This window comes from Brachyistius frenatus, unplaced genomic scaffold (genome assembly GCF_029030835.1).
Source record: "Brachyistius frenatus isolate BFR_SWC_R1_liver_20210118 unplaced genomic scaffold, ASM2903083v1 Contig_489, whole genome shotgun sequence".
Taxonomy (NCBI): Eukaryota; Metazoa; Chordata; class Actinopteri; family Embiotocidae; genus Brachyistius; species Brachyistius frenatus.
The window spans coordinates 61,654-83,962 of NW_027211088.1; the positions used below are offsets into that span (position 1 = coordinate 61,654).

A 22,309-nucleotide genomic window follows, 5' to 3' on the forward strand; every position below is an offset into this window, starting at 1 on the left:
GTGTGTGTGTGTGTGTGTGTGGGGAATAAATTTAAAAAAAAAAAGCTGTTAGCTTTTTACATCGAAAGTTTAAAAGTGGTTCGTGAAGTCAAAAAAGTTGGCGGTTTGAGCCGAGACCCGTTTTTGGAGAGGAAAGGTTGTGAGAGCGCTCAGCCGGAAAACCCCCGTCCGCCCACAGCCGGTTCCTGCTGCACCTGAAACCGTCGCCCACCCACCCACCCACCCACCACCACCACCGCCACCACCACTCCCCCCCCTCCAACCTGTCAACGGCCTCCGTCTGTCCTCTTTGGCGAAAGTGACAAAAGAACGTCAGGAATGGAAAAAAACCAACAAAAAAAACCCAACAAAAGCCCGCAACTGCTCCGACCGACGGAGAGAAGGAGCGTCGGGTTTCGCCGGTGACGGAGGCGACGTTTCCCACCGAAAAAATCACACGACACTGAACGCAACACAGAACCTAATAACTCCCAGGGGTGTGTGTGTGTGTGTGTGTGTGTGTGTGTGTGTGTGTGTGTGTGTGTGTGTGTGTGTGTGTGTGTGTGTGTGTGTGTGTGTGTGTGTGTGTTATTACATGTTGAGCTATGGGCTTTTTTTCGATGATAAAAAAAAACCCTCCCATAACCATGAGGATAAACAACAACAACAACAACAACAACAACAACAACACGCAAGCTGGTGACCTCACGTTTTCTTCTTTAAATAGAAGATAGAAATGAAACCCGATGAAACGCAGCAAAGTACTGAAAGCAGCAGCGTCACTTCATGAAGTCATGAATGAATTTCACAGCGACCGAGAAAGGTGGAGCGAGTTTCAATTCGGAAAACTGACTGCGGCACAGGCCTGTCAATCAACCCCCCCCCCCCCACCCGCGAGCCTTCCCCTCCCCACCCACAATACAAAAAAAAAAACAGTTTTTTTTTTTAACGGCAAATTCTCTAATAATGAAGACTTTTTTTTTCAGATGTATCGCTAGAAAACAAATAAAAAAGGAGCGACATCACCAAGATAACTCGTGGGGGAACATTTTTTTGGAGATGACCTCTTGCGGCATCAAATTTACCAACAGGAAAGAAAAACAAAAAGTGCCTCAAAACAGAATTTACACGTCCGATAATCGATGTTTTTTTAATCCCGCGTGGCTCCGGTGAAGTGCTCGATGAATACACGACAACTTCCACAACACCTCCCCTGACCTTTGTTGGCCCCTTCGGATAAATGGCCCGGTCCGACTCGGTGACACCACCCGATTAGATGAATATATTCTGCAGCCATCGGGACTCTCAAAGCTGGAGCGCCGACCGGGGAAACCAACACCAATTTCATGCACCCTGCCTTCACCGAGAAGCAAATTATAACTGTGCGACTGTACTACCTTTTTTTTTTTTTTTTTTTTTTTTTGTAAGTCCAAGAAAACTATGGAAAAAAAAAAGAGAGGAAGTAACAACATGGCCTTTTAGAGGGAAGCAGGATACAGAAATTGGAAAATAAAGTGACCTTTGGTAAGAACGCTCTTCTTTTTATTTTTTTTATACTTTGCACATTTCCCATAATGCAACTCAAAGCCAACTCCCCTGCCTGGAAGGGTGGTATAATCATCATCATCATCATCATCATCATTTTTCCTCCAGAGCCAGAGAGGAGTTTACACAACGGACTCGCACAGTCGGAGGACGAGCAGTAAAGCAGAAATTCGTGTGCGCAGTTTCCCTTTTAATTATTAATTTGAAGTGCTCGACCAAACCAGGCCACTAAAAAAAAAAAAAAAAAGGTCACCGGTTTGACTCCTGCGCCTCCTCATTTTCCAGTCTGCCGTGTCAGCTGAAAGAACACAAGACGAAAAGTGAATTTGTGGCTCGTCAGTTTCGCTCAGTTTCTCTCGGCGGCGGCTGATCGGAGGTCAGATTTCATCGTTTCCTGTCTGATAGTTGACTGAGTTTCATGAGAAAAATACTGATAATAATAATAAAAAAATTTAAAAAAAAAGTTATGTGTGTGTGTGTGTGTATATATATATATATATATATATATAAACCTACTCCATGTATATCTGAAGTCTTGTGTGGATTTGCTGTTGTCGGTTTGATTAACGGCGACTAATTAAGAAGTGAAAGTGGAAGATGACGCGAACCGTGAAAAAAGAATGAGGTCATAAACACGGCCCGCTGTAATCAGACTGAAAAGTGAAAGATTGTTTTAGTTCGTTACCATAGAAACACCGAGCTAATGTCAATACAAAAATAAAAAAAAAGTGGATTTTGACATATCGGGTCAGCTGAGGGAGTTTTGTGCGTCTTTTGTTTTGGGTTTCTTTGTAATTGTCTTGCATCCTCTATGTACGTGGACATTTGGTCTCTTTTTGGTTGTCATGCGTCTCTCAGTTTAACCTGCGTCTTCTTTCTCGTCGTTTTGCGTCTCACGTCGGTCATTTTGGGTTGTTGTCCGCGGACGTCTTTCGAGTCTCTCGGTTTAACGGTCGAGTTGCATCTTTTTTTTGGTTTCGTGTTGTTTTTGTGTCTTCCTGGTTGTTGTTGTTTTTTTTCTCATTAGTTTTGTGTCTCTGGTGTCTTTTTGTGTCCCTTTGTAGCTGAATCGCGTCTTTTTTTGGCTATTTCTTGTCCTTTTGTGCTCATTATTGTCTCTTCACGGTGGATTTGTGCCTTTTTTTTTTTTTTTAAACGGTCGACTCGTGTCCTTTTGTGGCCGCTCTTTGTGGTCGAGTCTCTTTTAATTTGATTGACCGAAAAAAATCTTAAAAGAGTCATTTCAAACAAAGGCTCCAGACTCTGTCGGGGAACTTTAAACGAATCTGCGTGAAATGTGATCAAAACCGAGACTTTGGACTTCAGTTCACCGGCAATCGTGACGACAAAGGCGAGGAAATAACCGAAGAGGAAGAAAAAACAACAACAACAACAACAACAACAACGTTTGAGTTATACACGAGAGCAAAGAGTGAGTGAGTAAAAGCGGTCGCGAGGACCCGTTTGCACATAATCCAAAAAAACAGAAGTGGCTGGTGTCTCCGAACTGGGACACCGGCGCCTGATCGGTCCCCCGCGGACCCCTTCGGTGGCGACGGGGAGCAGGAAAGAGAAGCAGGTTAATTAGCTCGATCAGATCAGGAAATTAACAGCGGAGCTGCGATTCAACAGGAGGACGGCACGTTAAAGCCGCCCGAGACAGACGGAGGAGGACGGAGCGGGGACTGACGAAGCCTGATCCTGACGAGGAAGACGTCCCGGCGGGAGGTCTGAAGGATATCGTCGGGGGATGTGGGGGGGGGGGTGTGATCGTGACCTTTGCCCCGCGGCCTCCTTATCGTCAGCTGCGACGGGTCGTAATCTGGGAAAGATTAACGCTCTGAGAGCAGCAGCTTTTTAAATAAAGGACTTTTATTGTATTAAAGTAAAATGTTAAGATCACCTTTCCCCTAGTTTGGCGTTTCCCCGACTACTTTCTTTCCTAATTTATCCAATGTTTGTACGGTTAAGTTAGTGTAAAAAAAAACAACAACCACTAAATTAGTAGATAACGTCCTCTGCACGTGGAGGAGAGGGAGGGGCTTGTGGGTAAAAATCAGACAGCCGGGGCCTCTGGGAAACCGACTCTCCTTCACGCCCGGCAAAACGCCCGCAACGCTTCCCTGCAGTTCACTGCCGTGTTGTCGTCCTGCAGCGTATAAATATGCCTCTTGTCGTAAAAAAGAAAAAATGATGATGATGATAATAATAATAATAATAATAATAATAAACAACTGCATGTTTGCGTCGTTACTGCAGCTCGTTTAGTTTTGCTTCATTTTCTCCACGAATTCAAACAACAACAACGAGCGTAATAATGATGCACGTTTTTGTTTTTTTTAATGTTTTTTTTTATCGCGAAAAACAAACTTGGCGCCTTTCAAATTTTCTGACACCAACCTGGCACCTGACTGCGCCCTCTGGCCTGTCAATCAAACCAGGCACCAATTAGTGGAGAACATTTATTGACTTTGTTTATCGTCAAAGAAGCTGATGCTTTTTGAATGAGAGTCCATTGGAGCCGGAGGTTTTATGGAGGCAGCCCCCTAGTGGCCCTCGGTGGTATTGCACTTTAAAGCACTTCCGCTGTGTATGATGTCATATTTAGATTTCGTCTTAATCATGTTGTATTGAAAAACTAAATTACGAGTTTGGAGCATCACGATGTTTTAATATGAGGACGCAGGGAAAAAGTTGTTTAAATGGAGGCTCGCTTAAACTAGCCTTAATATAACGACGTTAAAAAAGGTAGATGCTGGTTTTACCTCGTCTTGTCTTTGAAGGTCAGTGTTGCTGTTGTGTTTGTTTATAAAAAAAAAAAAAAAAAGCTTAAACGGACTCAAATCTTCAACGTTTTCTTGTACAAACAGCCTCCAAACTCAAAGGTCGAGGTTACGAATATGATTAGACATTTGCTGTCCAGTTCAACAAGTATGACAGGATGACGTCAACAAGGCCAAACCTGTGACATGTGACCTTTAAATAATAAACACTGAACAGTAATAATAACAATAATAATAGTAATAATATGATATTGTAGGTCTTTGCAAACCACAAACGCTCCAAAGAAACTGTCCACATCTCAGAAATGAGTCCTTCAAGTCAGATTCCTGTAATTCATTTTTGCACTTGAGCGCCCTCTGCAGGTCACACGGAGGAAGATTCCTCTCTGACGACACTGCGGAGAGCTGCAGCCCCCCCCCCTAAGTCCCTCCCTCCCTGGCAAAAAAAAAAAAAAAAAAAAAAACGGCACGGCACCGGCGGCCGATCGCCATGACGACCGGCCCAGATTGCCGGTCATCACCACAGTGTGAGGTCAGTGTTTCCATGGCGATGGAGCAGATGAACGGTAATCCGTCCTTGTTTTTTTTTTTTTTTTTTTTGCGCCGTGGAAACAGGAGCGGGGCGGGCTGAGGAGGGAGGAGGAGGGTGGGGGCGAGGGTGGGGGAGGGAGGTGGAGTCGTGAGCACGTGTTAGCATGTGTGTGTGATCTCTCACTAAAGCTGCAGCCCTCCTCCTCCTCCTCCTCCTCCTCCTCCTCGTTCTTAATAGTGAATGTACAATCATGCACTGCAGATCAAGCAGGAGAGCCAGCGGAAGATATATAAAAAAATATATAAAAAAATAAAAAAGGGCGCTGACGATCTGTAGCAAAAAAAAATATTAATAAATAAATAAAAAAAACGAGGTCACCGCAAACGGGCGGCATTTCGCCGTAATCAGCAGCAGGAAGCCGGACGAGAGGCGCAGCGTTAAGACGCGACACGGGACACGACGCGAAGGACGGCGAAGGACGGCGAAGGACGAGGCTGCGGGGACTCGACCTCTGTGGTCATTTCACCGTGACGTCGAAGGCACCTTTTTGTTTTTCCTCGTTAAACCTTTTCCCTCTGAATTTAATTTAATCTCTCACTTTCACTTCCTTTAAAATGTTGTCACTGACGCGCGAAAGAGAAAATATTTGACTTTTAAAGTTACTTTTTTCTTCAAGTCGTGACGTGCGAATATTTAAATGAAGATCACGAGTCAAATAATAATAATAAAAAAACCAAACAGGCAGTGGGAGGAGGAGGAGGAGGAGGGAGTTTGCAGATGAAGCTGCAGTTCCCCGAAGCCGCCACCAGATGTCAATAAAGAGTTTGTTTTTTTTGCCTATGCCTCTTTTTTTTTTTATAACCGATGACGTGATTGATGAGACGATGTCATGTCACGCCCGTCCCCTCCCTCCGAGACCGTACGCAGATATTTAGACGAACACGAATCGGTTTTTCCACGATTAAGATTAAAAAAAAAAAAAAAACTGCAAACGACGAAGGCTCTGTGGTCGAAAAAAATAAATAAAAGAAGAAGATCTGATGAAGATGCACGTTGCAGCTTTTCCAGCGTGACAAAAATTAAAATAAATAATAAAAAATAAAAAAAGAGAAAGAATCGTTTGTTTCTGTTTTTACAAACTGCAGCCGCTGCACATCGACTCCGGCGGCACATTTATCATCTGACTCATTTCTTTTTCTATTTTTTTATTTCTTCCTTTCTTTAAAACCCTCCTCCTCTTCCTCTTCCTCCTCCTCTTCCTCTCTCTCTCTCTCTGGCATCTTTCAAAACGCTGCGGAGGCTCCTGATTGGCCGGCCGACGGGGCTCGGTGTGAGGGGGCGGGGAGCGGCGGCCAATCGGGCGCTCTCTCCACCTACCAGCCCCCTTTTTCCTTTTTTTTTTTGTAAAAACATGAATATTCACCCCCATAACCTCCCTCCCTCCTTTCCTCCCTCCTTTCCTCCCTCCTTTCCTCCCCCTCCATCCTGCCTGAATAATGATAATAAAAAAATAAAAAAAGCACCCCTGTGTGATTTAAATCTGCGTCCGCCTCCTCCTTCCTCTTTTCTTATGTAGAAGCAGCCTCCTCTCTCAAACATGGAGCTCGCTTTGTGTCACTCACACAATGGACCCCCCCCCCCACCTCCCTCCCCCGTCCTCCTTTTTTGTAGTGGGGGGGTGGAGGTGGTGGGGGGGTTGCAGTGCAGCAGCTTCTGTTATGAAGTGCAGCTCAGCTTTGGGCTATAAATAACTCGGCAGCCATCTTATCGTTTCTCCTCTGTTTTTTTTTGTCATGTAGAGGAGAGAAAGGGGAGGAGGAGGAGGAGGAGGAGGAGGAAGGGTGGTGGTGGTGGTGGGGGGGCTCAGGGGACAAACACGATGATGAAATTAGCTGAAGGCCTTCGAGTCCTCGGTGTTACTGAGCCGTTTAAAGGCTGAACGTAGATTTACCCAAACAGGCAGTGAACTAACCACCAACGACATTTACTTCTTTTCTTTTTTTTGTTGCTGCGATTAAACGATTTTACGAAGGTTTCCAATAAAAATAAAATAAATAAATAATTAAAAAAAAAAAGGTTAAATCCTCACCTATTTTCAGCCAGCAAACATCTTAATAATAATAATAATAATAATAATAATAATTAAAAAAACTAAAGCACTCGGCGCGTGTTTTTGTCAGGTGTCGTTATTTCCCGACTTTTGTTTTATCCTCCGGTACTTGTGGCGACCCGCGGGTCGAGAAATCGGCGTTTTCGCTCCGGTTATCTCCTTCTGGACGCGATCCCGGTCGCCCCCCCACCCTCGTATTATTTGTCACGATCGCCTCGTGCCCGATTGTCGCTTGTACAAGCGTCAGAGTGAATTTGCATAAATCTGAGTCTCTCTCTCTTTTCCCTGAACTTCCCCCCTGCGGTGCAGATGGTCTCTTTTCTGTTTTCTTTCTGGAGGTCTTCATTCATACGATGAACGAACAGCTGTCGCTCTTCCAGCTTTTTGAGTCGACACCGAGACGGATACTTTAAAAAAAAAAAAAAAAACATAAGAAAAATAACAAACGTTTTTCTTAATATCTCGATTTCCCCTCGAGACAATGAACATGAAAACGATTAAATAGACGGAAAATGAGCATTTAAAAAAAAAAACAACTATATAAAGTCTTTTAGTGTCTGCATGGCTCAATATATATATATATATATATATATATATATTCATGTATATAAACACTTGTGTTTATGCAGCAAATGACATCTAGCCATTGACTTGTATATAAATGTGGACGCAGTGTCTTAAGCTGCAATACCACCGAGTGCCACTAGAGGTCGGCTCCAAAAAAAGCCTCCATCTCCATTAACTCCCACTCAACTTCTCGTGAAATTCAAAATCAAAGTTACCTCGGTGTCATTAGCTAAAGTCGCTGCTTCTTCTTAGTTTTCTGGAAGTCCATCTGAAAATAATACCGTCATTAATTATTAAATAATCTTTAAAAAAAAAAAAAAAAATTTGTGTTTTTGGGGGCGTGTCTGCTTGATTGACAGGCCTTATGACAGGTTTATGGGCTATCGGTGGGCGGGGCTTAGTATCGCCGGAGTTCCAATCAGATGGAGTCGGTCGTCAAAACAACTGCGTCATCAGCGGCACTTTTATCGTAATAAAAATAAATATAGATTAAAATTTGGACTTTTAATACTTTCATTCATGTAATCTTGATCTCGGCTTCCTACTCCCGTCTATAAATGGTCTCATAATGTCCCGCTGTTTTCCCCCCCCCATCATCGGACGTGTATTGTAACTGTTTGTTCAGTAAAAACAGGAACACGACACCAGATGCTGAACTGGTACTTCGGGGAAGTTTAGCTTCTTATAATTCAGACGGACGACACGCGTTCGCATGAATATTCACGAACCCGTCAAGTCGCGTGTTCAGATTCGGAGAGGAGGAAACGGTCGGCGAGTCCCATTTACATACAAGAAATATCACAGTCAAGGTGACCTCGCCCTGCGATAATACACACAAATTATATCATATTATACAGATAACGTCAGAAGGACGTCGGCCCACTAAAAACGTACTTTTTAACTTAACTACCAATATCTGACGGCTCATTACTTTCAGATTATGATTTGAATCTTGTGAATTTTTTTTTTGGGGGGGGGGAAGCAAAAAACAATCCCATGACCCCCTCACACTGATCCTGCGACCCCCTTAGATGAGGTGCGAGCCCAAGGTTTGGAACCACTGGACTACACTAGCGATCTATATATATATATATATATATAGATCTGTATAGATGTCTATATATAGCTCTGAATTGTAAAGTCCATATAAAATTATAGATGGTCTGGATATCTATATATCTATATATAGATATCTATATATCTACATATATATATATAGATCTGTATAGATCTATATATACCTCTGAATTGTAAAGTCCATATAAAATTATAGATGATCTGGATATATATATATATATATATATATAGATCTGTATAGATCTATATATACATATCTATATATAGCTCTGAATTGTAAAGTCCATATAAAATTATAGATGGTCTGGATATATATATATATCTATATATAGATATCTATATATCTACATATATATATATAGATCTGTATAGATGTCTATATATAGCTCTGAATTGTAAAGTCCATATAAAATTATAGATGGTCTGGATATATATATATATATCTATATATATAGATCTGTATAGATCTATATATACATATCTATATATAGCTCTGAATTGTAAAGTCCATATAAAATTATAGATGGTCTGGATATATAGATATCTATATATAGATATCTATATATCTACATATATATCTACATATATATATATATATATATATATATATATATAGAGAGAGAGATAGGGGTTCAGTTACGATCTGAAAATGTGGCTTATTCAATTATTCATAACATTAAAAAAAACTTTAAAAAAAACTCAGGGAAATCCAGACCATCTATAATTTTATATGGACTTTACAATTCAGAGCCGAGTAACTTAAAGAAGACGTTAAAGAAGTAAATCAGATATATAACGGGAACAAAAATCATCCACGTCAGCTGAAGGTCTCCGAAAAACTCGAGATATTTATTCAGTATAAATTCTATTAGTGTTTCTGAAGCAAACAAACAAACAAACAGGCTTTTCATGAACACTCAGCTGTAACCAAGAAAACAGTGTGTGTGTGTGTGGTAACTGTACGAGGCGGCATACCGACATAAATTCTTGTCCGGCATTAGCGATGGTGACTCAACAAGGTTTTAAAGCCGCGCTCAATGAAACGCTTATTTGAAAGTGTTACGAAACAGCAAAGCCGAGTCGCGCGGTCTTTGAACGCAGCGCTGACTCGTCGATATTGACGGGACTCACGAGAGCAACCGAAACTAATCTTGGTCACGTTTTTTTTTCAGCTGGATTTGAACATGATTCTGTATTTTCAGGAGGTTAAAGGAAAAGTTCAACATTTATTTGGGGGACGTGTTCGTCCAGTTGTTGTTTTTTTAGGGATACGCCAACATTATTCAGACGTTTTGCTCGTCTTGTTGCTCAAAACCTTCCAAAATAATCCCTTTTCTGACGCTTCTGAATAGTTACTATGATTAAATTGCTTCCTCGGCTGTTGTGATCGGTCAAAACATCCATCGGCATCTTAAACTTCTACTCCACGTAGAAAAAGTGCCGCGCGGCTGTAGTTTACTCACAAGAAAATTACCAAAAATAAGACGTGTAAGTTAAAACTATCTGTGAATGTGAAGTACGTTAAAAAAAAAGAAAAATAACTCCTTCGACCGGATGCTGGAAAAAAGAAAGCGTGTTGAAGACGGCTACGTTGTCGTATCGCAAATAAATATCGGGAGTTTTTAAAGTAACGATGTCTTCGGTTCGTCGGCCGGTACGACGAAGAGATCGAACGTCAGCGCACCCTGCTGGATAGATAAAATACTACAATCGACTGAGGAGGGAATTTATTCAGACGCGAGAGCGACATGTTCAATTGCAGATTAATGAAACAAGGTTTTGTGTTCTTTATCGTAAAGCAGCAGGATTTTTGTCCTTCATCTTTTAAAAAAAAAAAAAAAAAAAAAAAAAAGAGACCTCAAACGTCCACCGTTGATGACGAAACAGGAGAATCAGACTTTTTGTTTCCGGAAGCACCAGGAGGAACTTTTTCCTTTCTGCTCTACTGCTGGAGCTCGAGCGGATGTGGATCCTCAAGTCAAGAGTCAGTGTTTGGTGGCTTGTAAAACGTGACCGAGTCACAGAGAAACCTGGCGTGGAGACGGACGAGAGACGAGAGACGAGAGATGAGAGACGACGGCGCTGGGAGAAGACCGGAGGGGTGAAACTGAAGGAATGACGACAAACCGGCCGGGAGGCGACTTCTCACTTCAACAGCAAACTGAAAAAGAAGATGAAAAGGAAAATTACAACGATGTAATTATCGGCATTCAGTCAAATGATTGACGTTTTGACGACTTCTTCAGTTTTTGTCTGAGTCAGCAGTTTCGGTTGGATACGAGTTTCATCTGTGAGGTAACCAGGACACGCAGCACCAAGACTGGAAGCAGGGGGAAACTGTTAGCATAGCTTAGCACAATGACTGGAAGTAGGGGGAAACTGTTAGCCTAGCTTAGCACAATGACTGGAAGTAGGGGGAAACAAAAATGTTAGCTTAGCACTAACACTAAAAGCAGGGGGAAACTGTTAGCTTAGCACCAAGACTGGAAGGTGGAAACCGTTAGCATAGCTTAGCACAATGACTGGAAGTAGGGGGAAACCGTTATCCTAGCTTAGCACAAAGACCGGAAGCAGAGGGAAACTGTTAGCCTAGCTTAGCACAATGACTGGAAGTAGGGGGAAACTGTTAGCCCTAGCACAATGACTGGAAGTAGGGGGAAACTGTTAGCCTAGCTTAGCACAATGACTGGAATTAGGGGGAAACTGTTAGCCTAGCTTAGCACGAAGAAGGGGAAAAATGTTAGCCTAGCTTAGCACAAAGACCAGAAGCAGGGGGAAACTGTTAGCCTAGCTTAGCACAATGACTGGAAGTAGGGGGGAAACCGTTATCCTAGCTTAGCACAAAGACCGGAAGCAGGGGGAAACTGTTAGCCTAGCTTAGCACAATGACTGGAAGTAGGGGGGGAAACCGTTATCCTAGCTTAGCACAAAGACCGGAAGCAGGGGAAAACTGTTAGCCTAGCTTAGCACAATGACTGGAAGTAGGGGGAAACCGTTATCCTAGCTTAGCACAAAGACGAAAAGAAAAAATGTTAGCCTAGCTTAGCACAATGACCGGAAGTAGGGGGAACCTGTTAGCCTAGCTTGGCATAAAGACAAAGAAGGGGAAAAAAATGTTAGCTTAGCTTAGCACAAAGACTGTAAGCAGGGGGGAAACCGTTAGCCTAGCTTAGCACAAAGACGAAAAGAAAAAATGTTAGCCTAGCTTAGCACAATGACCAGAAGTAGGGGGAACCTGTTAGCCTAGCTTGGCATAAAGACAAAGAAGGGGAAAAAAATGTTAGCTTAGCTTAGCACAAAGACTGTAAGCAGGGGGGAAACCGTTAGCCTAGCTTAGCACAAAGACTGGAAACCGTTAGCCTGGCTCCATCAAACAGGAAATACACTTTCTAATAACGGCCTGTTTTACATGGTGTGGACTTAACCTGGCTCCGCCCACTTACCGCCCACAGGTTCAGTCTGATTATGGTCTGGAAACACTGCAAGCTGAACAAAGTTCAATAGATAATTTTCTAAAACAGTTTCTGTGCCGTCTATTTATTTCCGTCTCATTCTGGTGAACACAATAATCTCAAGAGGGGAAATTCTCGGCGCGTGGACCGAAGAACGCGACAATTAGAATAATTAGCCTGCGTGACCACAACTCGAGACGTTATCGGCCAATCGCGAGGAAGATTTCACACCAAAGGTCAACGTCACCGCGGCATCACGACGTTCTGCACAAAGACTCCTCTGTCCGGCGTCGCGACGTAGGAACGGAGGCGGCGACGCCGAGCGACCTTTCGCCTTGAAAATTGAGTAGCTTTGCCGCAGCATCGTCCGTCGTCACGGCGACGACTTCGGCGATTCATCGGAAACCTATTTAAAAATCGGACAAATTCCTCCGAAGTCTTCGCCGTGTGTATATTAAAACAAAAATTAAAAATGAAAAAAAAAGGAGTCTGAACGGCTCGACCGGTTCGGTGAGCGATTGTAGTTTGAACAAGAACGAAACGCGGCGCCGAGTCGGCGATTTTAGACGTCAGGCGATATCGACGTTAACGTCCGCGTTTGAAAAGAAAAACAAGACTTCATTAGGAAAAAACAAAACAACAACCTCGACGTCCCACTGCATGACCTCAGAGTTCGACTGCATCGTAATAAACCTCCCCCTCACCTCCCCCCCCCGCCCAGGAGACTCACTTGAAGCTGTCTCTGTCCTGCAGGTTGAGCACCAGGCTGTCTGAGTTCAGGTACACTTTGTTTTGGGACGTCGCCACCTGGAGGTCAAACACAAAAACACACGTGAAAAGTGAGCGGGAGAGAAAACAACAGGTGGAAAAAGTTTGCGAGCGAGCCGGCCGGTCGGGTCGGCCGGTCGGTCGGGTCGGCCGGTCGGTCGGGTCGAGCCGCCGCCGAGCACAATGGGAACATTGTTCGGCCTTCACAACACTGAGCTGATTCACAGCGGGGCGAGAGAGGCGCTCCACGCAGGGAACCGAACGCACGACGCGTCACACTCGGCCGCGAGGTCACGGCGTCGTATAAAAAAGAAAGAAAGAAAGAAAGAAAGAAAAAAGAGGCGCTCGTGAATGAATGCGATCAGTGATGCGGTCGCTCACGAGGTTCCTTATCTCAACATTAAAACCTCAAATCAGTTGCGATTAATTCATTTTAGACACTCGGTGTCTTTACGTTTGGTTTTTTTTTTTGGTTTGTTTATGATCGGATTCCTTTTATTGACAAAAACATTTCTGGGTTTTGAACGTGTATTTTATTCAACGCGGATCCAAATCTATGAAGTAACTTTCTTCTGTTTGTGTCTATGGAGGTAAAAGTTTTAATGTGCAATAAAAAGAAAAACATTCTCTGAAAACCATCATGAAAACATTCATTTAGGCTGATTTCATGAATTTTTTACACTTTTTTTTTTATATTCCAGTAGATTTGGCAGGAAACTTCTGCTTTTTGCAGATCATTAATAAAACTGTAAACTTTCTTTTTTTTTTTTTTTTTTGCTTGAACTCTTTTACCCTTCTTTTCCAACAGCCTCTAAATCAACATTGTGACATTTATACGTTTTTTTTGGGGGGGGGAGGAGAAGGGGAATTAAAAAAATTATAATATCAACAATAAAACTTTAAAACTTTTCAGCTGGATTCGGCTCTGATTAGTGGAGGTCAAAGGTCGGAGCAGAGAACAAGGAAAGAAAAGAAGAGGATTAGATGATGAATCTTTTGTTTCGGTCTCGTGACGCCTTCGCTGTTGGCATAAGTGTTCTTCTGGCGCCACCTAGTGGACGAGCGGTGCTGCAGCAGCATTAAACGGCACTGCAGAGTTCAACCAACCTCAATTTAAAACTCAAGTGTTTACAATGAAATGACTATTTAAACGTCATTTTAGAATTAAATAGTTTTGAGGCCTTTTAGTTAAAAGGTTGAACTTCTGATATGTTTGTCTTTTTTTTTAGGGACTGCTGACGTCTGGGTTTGATAGATCTGGAATATTTCCAGATGCTAATTAAAATGGTTTATTTACATTTTTGAGCATCAGATAGAAAAAACCACGAGCAGCCTGCTTGATAATTAAAGTAATTATCGGCAGCAGCCAAGAACATGCGTGACAACCTCGTCTGAATATTGTTCAAAGGAAGAAAAGATTTAGTAGAAACTTTTGTGTTTTTCATCATATTCGAAAAAGAAAGTCAGGAATTTATTTACTTGCGACAGAACGAGCAGCACAAACATTAACGTGGCATCAATATGGATCAAAGAACAACCTGAGGCTAAATAATCCTGTTAATTCTGAAGGAATGGAAAATGCTAAATGACCACAAAGTGACACAAAGATAAACAGAGACATAAAAATAATGATTAAAAAAAAATCAAACTGCAGAAAGATGCAAAATACTGAAAAAGAAACGGAAAATAAACACAAAGACGAGCAAAAATAGTCACAAATAGATTCAAAATGATGCAGAAACTAAAAACCTTCACATGTCTGCTTCATTACATGTTGATCATATATCATAAGTGCATGCATTTGTGCTCATTTGTACACTTTGTGTTTTCCTGCTTGAGGGCCGAAGGCGGAAAGAAACGAGCAGCGAAGTCTGAGACAAACACAACAAAACAAAAAACAAACAAACAAAAGTCCCGGACAAATATCAAAAATAAACAAAACGGGTTGGGTGTTTTCTTACCGTCTTGGCGATGTTTTGCGCCGCCCGAATCCTCCTGAGTTTCAGGTAGCCCGGGTTCTTCGTCACGGCTTCGCCCAGCTGCGACACACACACACACACACACACACACACACACACACACACACACACACACACACACACACACACACACACACACACACACACACACACACACACACACACGGTTAGTGTATTCACAGGCGAGTACTGTTACAAACAGTCTCTCTCTCTCTCTGGGCGGAGGCCAAATTAAAAAGGCTCGGCGGCGAGGATCAGGGCTGAAGGGCGTGTCGCCACGTGTCGCCGCGCCGGCCTCGACGTTTCTCACGCATGTTGACGAGCGAAGGGGGAAAAATAATTAGCGCATATTTGGATGAAGTGTTTGTTCAAGACGCTTCTGTTTCTCGCCACAATTCAACCACGGGTTCAAGCCGGGACAGGAATTCAGCCGAGGCGGAGCTCCGGAGGCGTTTTCTTGTTTTTAAAAAGAAGGCGGGTTTAATTGTGATATAAACCAGATAAATTACAGTTCGGCTTTCCGAGAGAAACATCCCCCCCTCAAAAAACACGACAACAGGGAGTTTATCTTTAACCAATGTTTTGCACAATCTCTTAAATGTACGACTTTTTTTTTTTTTTGACAGACCCTCGGGTAACACCTGCCGATTGACATGCGATCGCGAAGCGGTCGGCCGGAAGTGTGAACCCGATAATCTGAAGCCCGAACCCGACGTGATCGGGTCAAACCTGACGGTTCAGGTCGTGAATTACAAACTCGAGTTCAGACATTTAAAAAAATAATAATAATAATAATAATTCTGACAGGTGGAGCATGAAAATGAGGCCGTGGCGAGTGACGATGTCTCGTTTCATTCGACCCGAGCAGCCCGCTGCTGTTTTTGCATTTTACAAAGTCGTTGAAAACCACCGTTTGAATTTTTAACAGTCTTTTTTGTAACTTTTTTTTAAGTAAGTTAAAGCTAAAACAAATGTAAAAGAGTGTTCAGGACAATATCAGTTACAAAGTGAAGAACAAACAGCTTTTTCAGCAGATGATGATTTACATATGACATCACTTCCTCCGTCAGCTGGGACAGATGAGGTCAGCTTACCATCTTGGCAGCCTCAGCTTCTCCTTCAGCCTGAATGATCTTGTGTCTCTGGTCCTGTTTGGCCTTTTCCACATAAAACTGAGCTCGCTGCGCCTCCTGCTGGGCTGCAGAGGAACAACAACAACAGTCACATTATAAACTCAAACAAGATCTTTAAACTACGCTGCAGGTCCTGAGACCGTAAATAAATATACATGCAGATTTTTTTTTTAAATTATTATTATTTTTTTAAATCAGGGCTTCTGCACTGTTCAGAAAATTCAACTTAAAGGGAAACTTCAGTATGTTTCAACATGGACCTGTTTTTTTCATTCTTTTGTGTGAAAGTTTTTTTTTTTTTAAATCGAAACTGGCAACTGGAAAATGACAACCAATCAGAGACAGAGCGTCCCTGCAGATCCAATCTACCATCAGCTGTTTAAAAAAAAAAAAAAAAAGCCTCTTATTATGCAATTTAATACAAATTTCAGTCATACAAGATACAAAAAAAAAAAGTTGACCGGTGGAGTCAATAACGCTGACAGTTATTTATTAAAAAAAAATCACGCTGTTGTTTTTTGTTTTTTTAAATAGTTTTTCTGTGTTACGACTGTATCCTTTTTTTTTTAACCAGATGGTGCAGTCAAAGATTTTTAAAACATACACAACACAAACAGGGTTACATGATGTCAGTAAAATAGGAATTTAATAACAGGTGATGTAATTATTGAAAAAGAAAAAAGCAGATTTAAAAATAATAATTAGTTTGGTCGTTATTTAAAGCGCTGGGAAAAGCTTAGCGAGTGAACATTTAATCTAAAAGTTTAAAAATCACAAAATATGCGCTTCAAATTTGAAGAATTCACCACCGTGCTCGAATCTAAAACCCGACGGGAGGATTTAGAAAAATGTCGAGCGGTTATGAAGAGTTCCTCCTCCGTCTACTCACCGACTTGCTTGGCCTCCACGGCGGCGGTGTACTCTCGGCTGAAGCTGAGGTCGGTGATGGCCACGTCGTCCAGGATGATGTTGAAGTCTTTGGCTCGGTCGTACAGCTCTCGACGGATCAGCAGAGAAACCTGGAGGGACGACGCGTACGTACAACTCAGGGGAAACAACCACGAGATCATTTAAAGTCCACATCACCAATTTACAAATTATTATTATTATTTTTTTTTTTTAAATGGCGCTCCTCTAACCGGGAAAGGAAAAAAAAAAAAAAAAAAAAAGTGACAAATTTCCCAGCAGGTCGCGATTTCGCAATCGCAGTAATTAACGCAAATTCAAGCAAGATCGGCAATATTTTGCGGGAGGTTGGAATTTGTTTTTATTTTATTTCGATGATTTAGGGATGTGCTGAAAAGTATTATGGCATAAAGTAGGTCTTTTCAAACAAAATTCGCTTTTATTAACAACAATAACTCCTCATTTACAAATCAGAAAGCATCTGCTCGTTTTCCTCATCACCAGATAAAACTCGGGGGGTGAAAAAAATGGAAGCGATTACGTTAAATTAGTTTTATACACACTTCAAGTTGTAAGAGACTTTAAATTTTGTGCCTGCGTTGAATTAACATGAATTAATCAGCGTGTGAAGCTCTTATTTTGACAGCTGATGTAGTCCGTTTCCTATATTACAGTCAGACTGTCTGTTCTGTATTTCTGCGAGCGATGTCATTTTTATGATTTTTGTTTTGCAGCTGTTAGCTCTAAATTCAATAAATATATATATATATTTTTTAAAGATTAGAACAAAAATATTTCTGTGATTTGCAGCATGATTACATATGTATTCCTTTATCAGGCAGTGATATTAATAAATAATATTAATACAAAAAAATATCAAATTTTCCTCTTTGTCTTGCCATTTTTTCAAAGTTTATGCAAAACTCGCTTCACTTAAAACTGCAAAATATGTCGTAATTTTTTTTGAACAAAATCCACCTAAAATAAATAAGTCAAACATTTATGATCATGTTTTTTGTTAAATCAAGGAACGGTGGCGATACGTGAATAACGAGGCCGGAAGATTTACAAAGGAGTCGATCCATTTAAAGCCTCATAAAAGACGAGGAGGACGGTAGACGGGACAGAAGGTCAAAGTTCGTAGATCTCATTAAGGACTCTTCAAGCTGTTTTTTTTTTTTTTTTTGGGACCAAATAGAAACCAGAGAAGACTTATGAAAGTCTGAACAAGGATTTAAACTGGATAAAAATGGGATGTATTTATGTCGATGAAAAAACAATTACCGATTTCTAACTTTACTCCTCTGAGGAATCGTGCAAACCATTAAGATTAAACAAAAAATGTATCTCAAGGCTTTTCAAGTTTTATTTTAATATAAATGTTGGAAATGATTGCGCGAGTAAATCTATAATTTACCCGCTGAAAGGAACCAATTAAGTGCTTCAGGAAGATAATTTTATGTAGACGAAGCACAGCAGTGAGAATTGATGTTTTTTCAAATTACACACGGTAAACAGAACAAAAGTGGATCCAGTATCGATCCCTGTGGAACTCTGCTTTTAAAAGATTAAAATGTTCACACAAGTGGGCGATATGAGTCAAAATAATTCAATATTTCAAGGTCTTTCTGTGATGACGGTATTCTTGAATTGACAAAATACTGTACTCCCAAAAAAAAAAACCCAAAACTATTTTATTATTCATTTCAAGAGCGAACCGAGCGGCAGCCGGCGTTCGTACCTGCGCTCTCTGCGTGATGAGCTGCGAGGCGTTGAACTTCGCCACCACGCTCTTCAGCACCTCGTTGACGATGGAGGGCAGCACGCGCTCGTCGTAGTCTTGTCCCAGCTGCTGGTAGAGGATGGGCAGGTTGGACGCCAGCGGCCGGGACAGAACTCGCAGCGTCAGGCTCACCATCTGGAGGTCTGGTTTATTCATATAAAGTTTATAACGGTTAATACAGATATTTTGGGGTTTGGACTGATGACAAAATAATAAAATAGACAAAAAAAAAAACAAACAAAAAAATAGCTTGAACTCTATTATATTATCATCAAACAGGCATTTTTTTTTAAAGGCTTTTGTAAAAATATTTCCTGCCTTTTATTTTGGCAAAATTAGTTTTAAAGTAAAGTGGTTCAGAGCTGCAACAATTAGTCGAGTAAACAATCAGTCAGAAAAATTATATTTTTCAGCCTCTCAAATAGGAGTTTTAGACTTTTGAGGTTTAATCAAGAGATCAGATAAATCAATAGTGCTAAAAAAAAAAATTCTGAATTAAAACTCCAAACTTCTTGTCCAATGGAAAAGATGACAATTTATCAACATTATTTATCTGTCTTTGGGGAATGAACCAAATTTTTTTCTGTTACAAAAAATGACTAAATAAATAAATTCAATCGGAAACATTTTGCTCAGTTGATGTAATAAAGCTGTAGTTGGTTTGACAGTTTAACGTTGAACAGGAAAATTTCTTCTATTAAACTTTCTGACAAAACCATTAGGTTTTTATTTTTTTTAGGAGTTTAGTTTTTGCTGTTGAAGGGTGAAGCCGTCTGACCTTTGCTCCCAGTGAGCGAGGAGATCTTCCTGGGTCGGGCTCGGATGTCGTAGATGATGGGATACTGAAACCAGGGTATCCTGAACACCACCACAACAACAACAACAACAACAACAACAACAGAGAGGATGTGAGAGGAGAATTCATGGGGTTCAGCTTGAGACAGTGAGGACAAAAAAAAAAAAAAAAAAAAAAAAATCACCTGAAGTGGAGTCCCTCAGAGAGCACGGTGTCCATCTGCATCCCCCCGATCCTGTTGAAGACGATCGCTCGCTGTCCTCCCTCGACTGCGCAGAGGAGACGAAAACCCAACGTTTTAGAAGCAAATCTGAACTTCAAACCCGACAAATCCCGTTTCAAAACAAACCGTCCCTCGCTCATCAAAGTTACAGTTTCGACTTCGATAAATACCGCAGTTTACGTGTAAAGAGAATTATTCATGATGACTTTGCAGCAAATGTTTTTGCGCCTCAGAAGGTTCCCAGTAGAACTCGGTGTTGACGGCCTGACCCCGTGGGGAACGAATTCACGGGTGCACAACGTGAACAGACACTGGAAACTAATCCGCCGCCCGACGTCGGTCACGTTCTGCTGGGCCCCTTCGTCGAGGCTCCGCCGTAATCCAGCGATTTAAAAAAACAAAACAACCGAATAACAATAATTTCTTCTCCGCTTAAATGGTATAAACGGTTTTTCGTATCGCTGCTTCTCGCAAGTCAACTCAAGGTGACTTTATTTCCAAGTCTGCTTAAAAATCAGGTGTTTCTTCAACATTTTTTTGGGGGGGGTTTCAAACCACCGCAAAACCGAAGGAAACTCGAAAGATATGGTGTATTATCGCAAAAATTAAAAAGGCTCAGCGGACTACCTGTGTACGTGGCCTCCTTCACTCCGTACGCCACAGCTCCGGCACCGATCAGCAGTTTGAGTCCGAGTCCCGCACCCCGAGGTCCGGACGACATCCTGCCTGCGATCTGACGCAGCTGCTGCAGAAATCCCTGAAACACAAGCATCACCGGTTTCACAAGTCAGCTTGTGAAATGAAGTACTAATCTCCAAACGTGACCCACACTGTGGCAGTTTTTGGGTGAAAAAAACGACTCCGACTTGTACTCCTTAATGATTAAAACATATTATGACACGACACTGGATGACCTTCATGGCTGGCTGGGTAACCACGATGAAGGTTGACACCTCCCAAAAACTTCACGAGGCCCGTTTCTAGTCAGATAAACATGATTCTTTGTGGTTACAGGACAAACCAAACTGCCTTTGAAAGGTTGGCTGCATTTGGTGATTCCTGGGAAACAAGCAAATAAAGACACGGGTGAAAAGAACTGATTATCTGTCTTTAATTTATGGACTCAAAACTTAAATTCGCCTCAAAGCCACATGACTTTAACAGAATATAAAGGTATTTGTTTGCTTATGGATTTGTGATTTACTTTGCTTCTGGCGTAGCTGTCTGCACCTATGATGCTTTTTTTTTTTTTTTTTTGTCAAAAGTTAGGATGCTCAGTGGACTACACCGTATGCCGAATTGAAGAAGGGATTCTGGAACATTTAATCAACTTAATTGAAATTAATCTATCACGCGTGCACACGTGTAAACAGGCGAGGATGTGTTGATTTGCAAGATTTGTAAACGGACCCTGGCTTATCTGCGCAACCAGCGAGGCTGACTCGTCGCAAAACTCCTGCAATATCAGCAAAACCAACATTAGTCAGCTTTAACAAAAATCTGCGACTTCTGTCTTCGTTGAAATAGCCGTGAATGTAACAAAGCTAACAGTACTATCGACTGTAACCTAGCTTACATCAGATTCAGCCGGACTCACGTGTCAAACTTTACGCTTTTTCTCCCCCCACCGCCAAAAAAAACGCCAATAAGAACCAACTGGCGTCCCGTTGGACACCAGTCGGTTAAACGGCGCAAAACGTGCCAAAAATACATTTAAGAAGACAATTTAGAAGAACACACTTACTGCAGGGTCCTTATTCGCCATGCTCGTCCTCTTTGCCTGTTGACTATTAAAAAAAACAAGTGAAGAAGAGAGCCAAGGTCACGCGTGATGACGCATTTCCGTGCGTAAAAGGCACCATGGGAAATGTAGGATTCGCGTCCGTGAGAGACTACATTGTGTTTACGATAAAGATTACAGGAATTTCTGGTATTTTTGTATCAAATCTGGTTTTAAAATAAATAAAAAACACATTATTGATGATAAATAAACAGAAGTTTTGAGTGATTAAATGTCACAGCTGTGCTCGGTTTAATAAAAAAAAAACATGTTTGATACTAAACTCCTGATTAGGAGACATCGAGTCAAATAAAGAGACATAAAGTTGAAATGATCAAGTTTTCACTCAACTCAATGAGACGCTATATATTATGATCGTTCAAGAGGATCCGTTTAATATTTGACTTTTAATGTCAAATTATGAGACGCACAAAAACAATTCTAACTTTGAAATTCGGACAGTGACATTTTAATGAAACTGTATCACCTTTCAATTAAAAATTATGATGGACGATGTTGAAATTATGACTTTGTAAATCCAAATTATGCTTCGATAAATGAAAATTTCTTAAGAAAGATCATGAGCTGAAAACTGGGTATTATCTCAAATACTATTTGTGAAATTACAAAAACACTTGTTTTTTTTAAGATGACCAAATTATAACATTATGACCTACTGAATAAAAATGAAGACTTTTAAAGTCAAGAATTAGGAGATAGTAAGCGGAAAAATAAATATTTAAAAATAGAAATATAACATTGTAAAATAATATTCTATAAATAGATATTTTGAGGTGCTGCAATTTAGATTAGAAGACAATAATGGGAATTTTGTGACGTTTCAAGTCAAGATGAAGAGACAAAAACCTCAAATCATAACTCCCAACTCAACATTG

The 22,309-nt window shown here is 41.2% G+C and overlaps 1 protein-coding gene across 1 annotated transcript; it reads right to left on the reverse strand.

The window, feature by feature from the left end:
• Positions 1 to 9,415: 9,415 nt before the first annotated feature.
• Positions 9,416 to 21,427, reverse strand: LOC138614369 (prohibitin-2-like). The gene is made up of 10 exons (XM_069687768.1): positions 21,378 to 21,427; positions 20,261 to 20,390; positions 19,595 to 19,679; positions 19,393 to 19,472; positions 18,573 to 18,757; positions 16,815 to 16,944; positions 15,887 to 15,990; positions 14,775 to 14,852; positions 12,776 to 12,852; positions 9,416 to 10,754 (listed from the first exon to the last, which is right to left on the reverse strand). The coding sequence occupies exons 1-10, from the start codon at positions 21,396 to 21,398 to the stop codon at positions 10,739 to 10,741; spliced, it is 906 nt and encodes a 301-aa protein (XP_069543869.1). The 5' UTR covers positions 21,399 to 21,427; the 3' UTR covers positions 9,416 to 10,738.
• Positions 21,428 to 22,309: the final 882 nt, after the last annotated feature.

Bases quoted from the DNA above. Each gene is read 5' to 3' on its own strand.
- LOC138614369 (XM_069687768.1), bottom strand. From the start codon at position 21,398: ATGGCGAATAAGGACCCTGCA. The intron at 15,991-16,814 runs GTGAGTAGACGG...GTTCCTCTGCAG, and splicing joins CGTGGAGGCCAAGCAAGTCG to CCCAGCAGGAGGCGCAGCGA. The intron at 12,853-14,774 runs GTAAGAAAACAC...TTTGACCTCCAG, and splicing joins CGCAAAACATCGCCAAGACG to GTGGCGACGTCCCAAAACAA.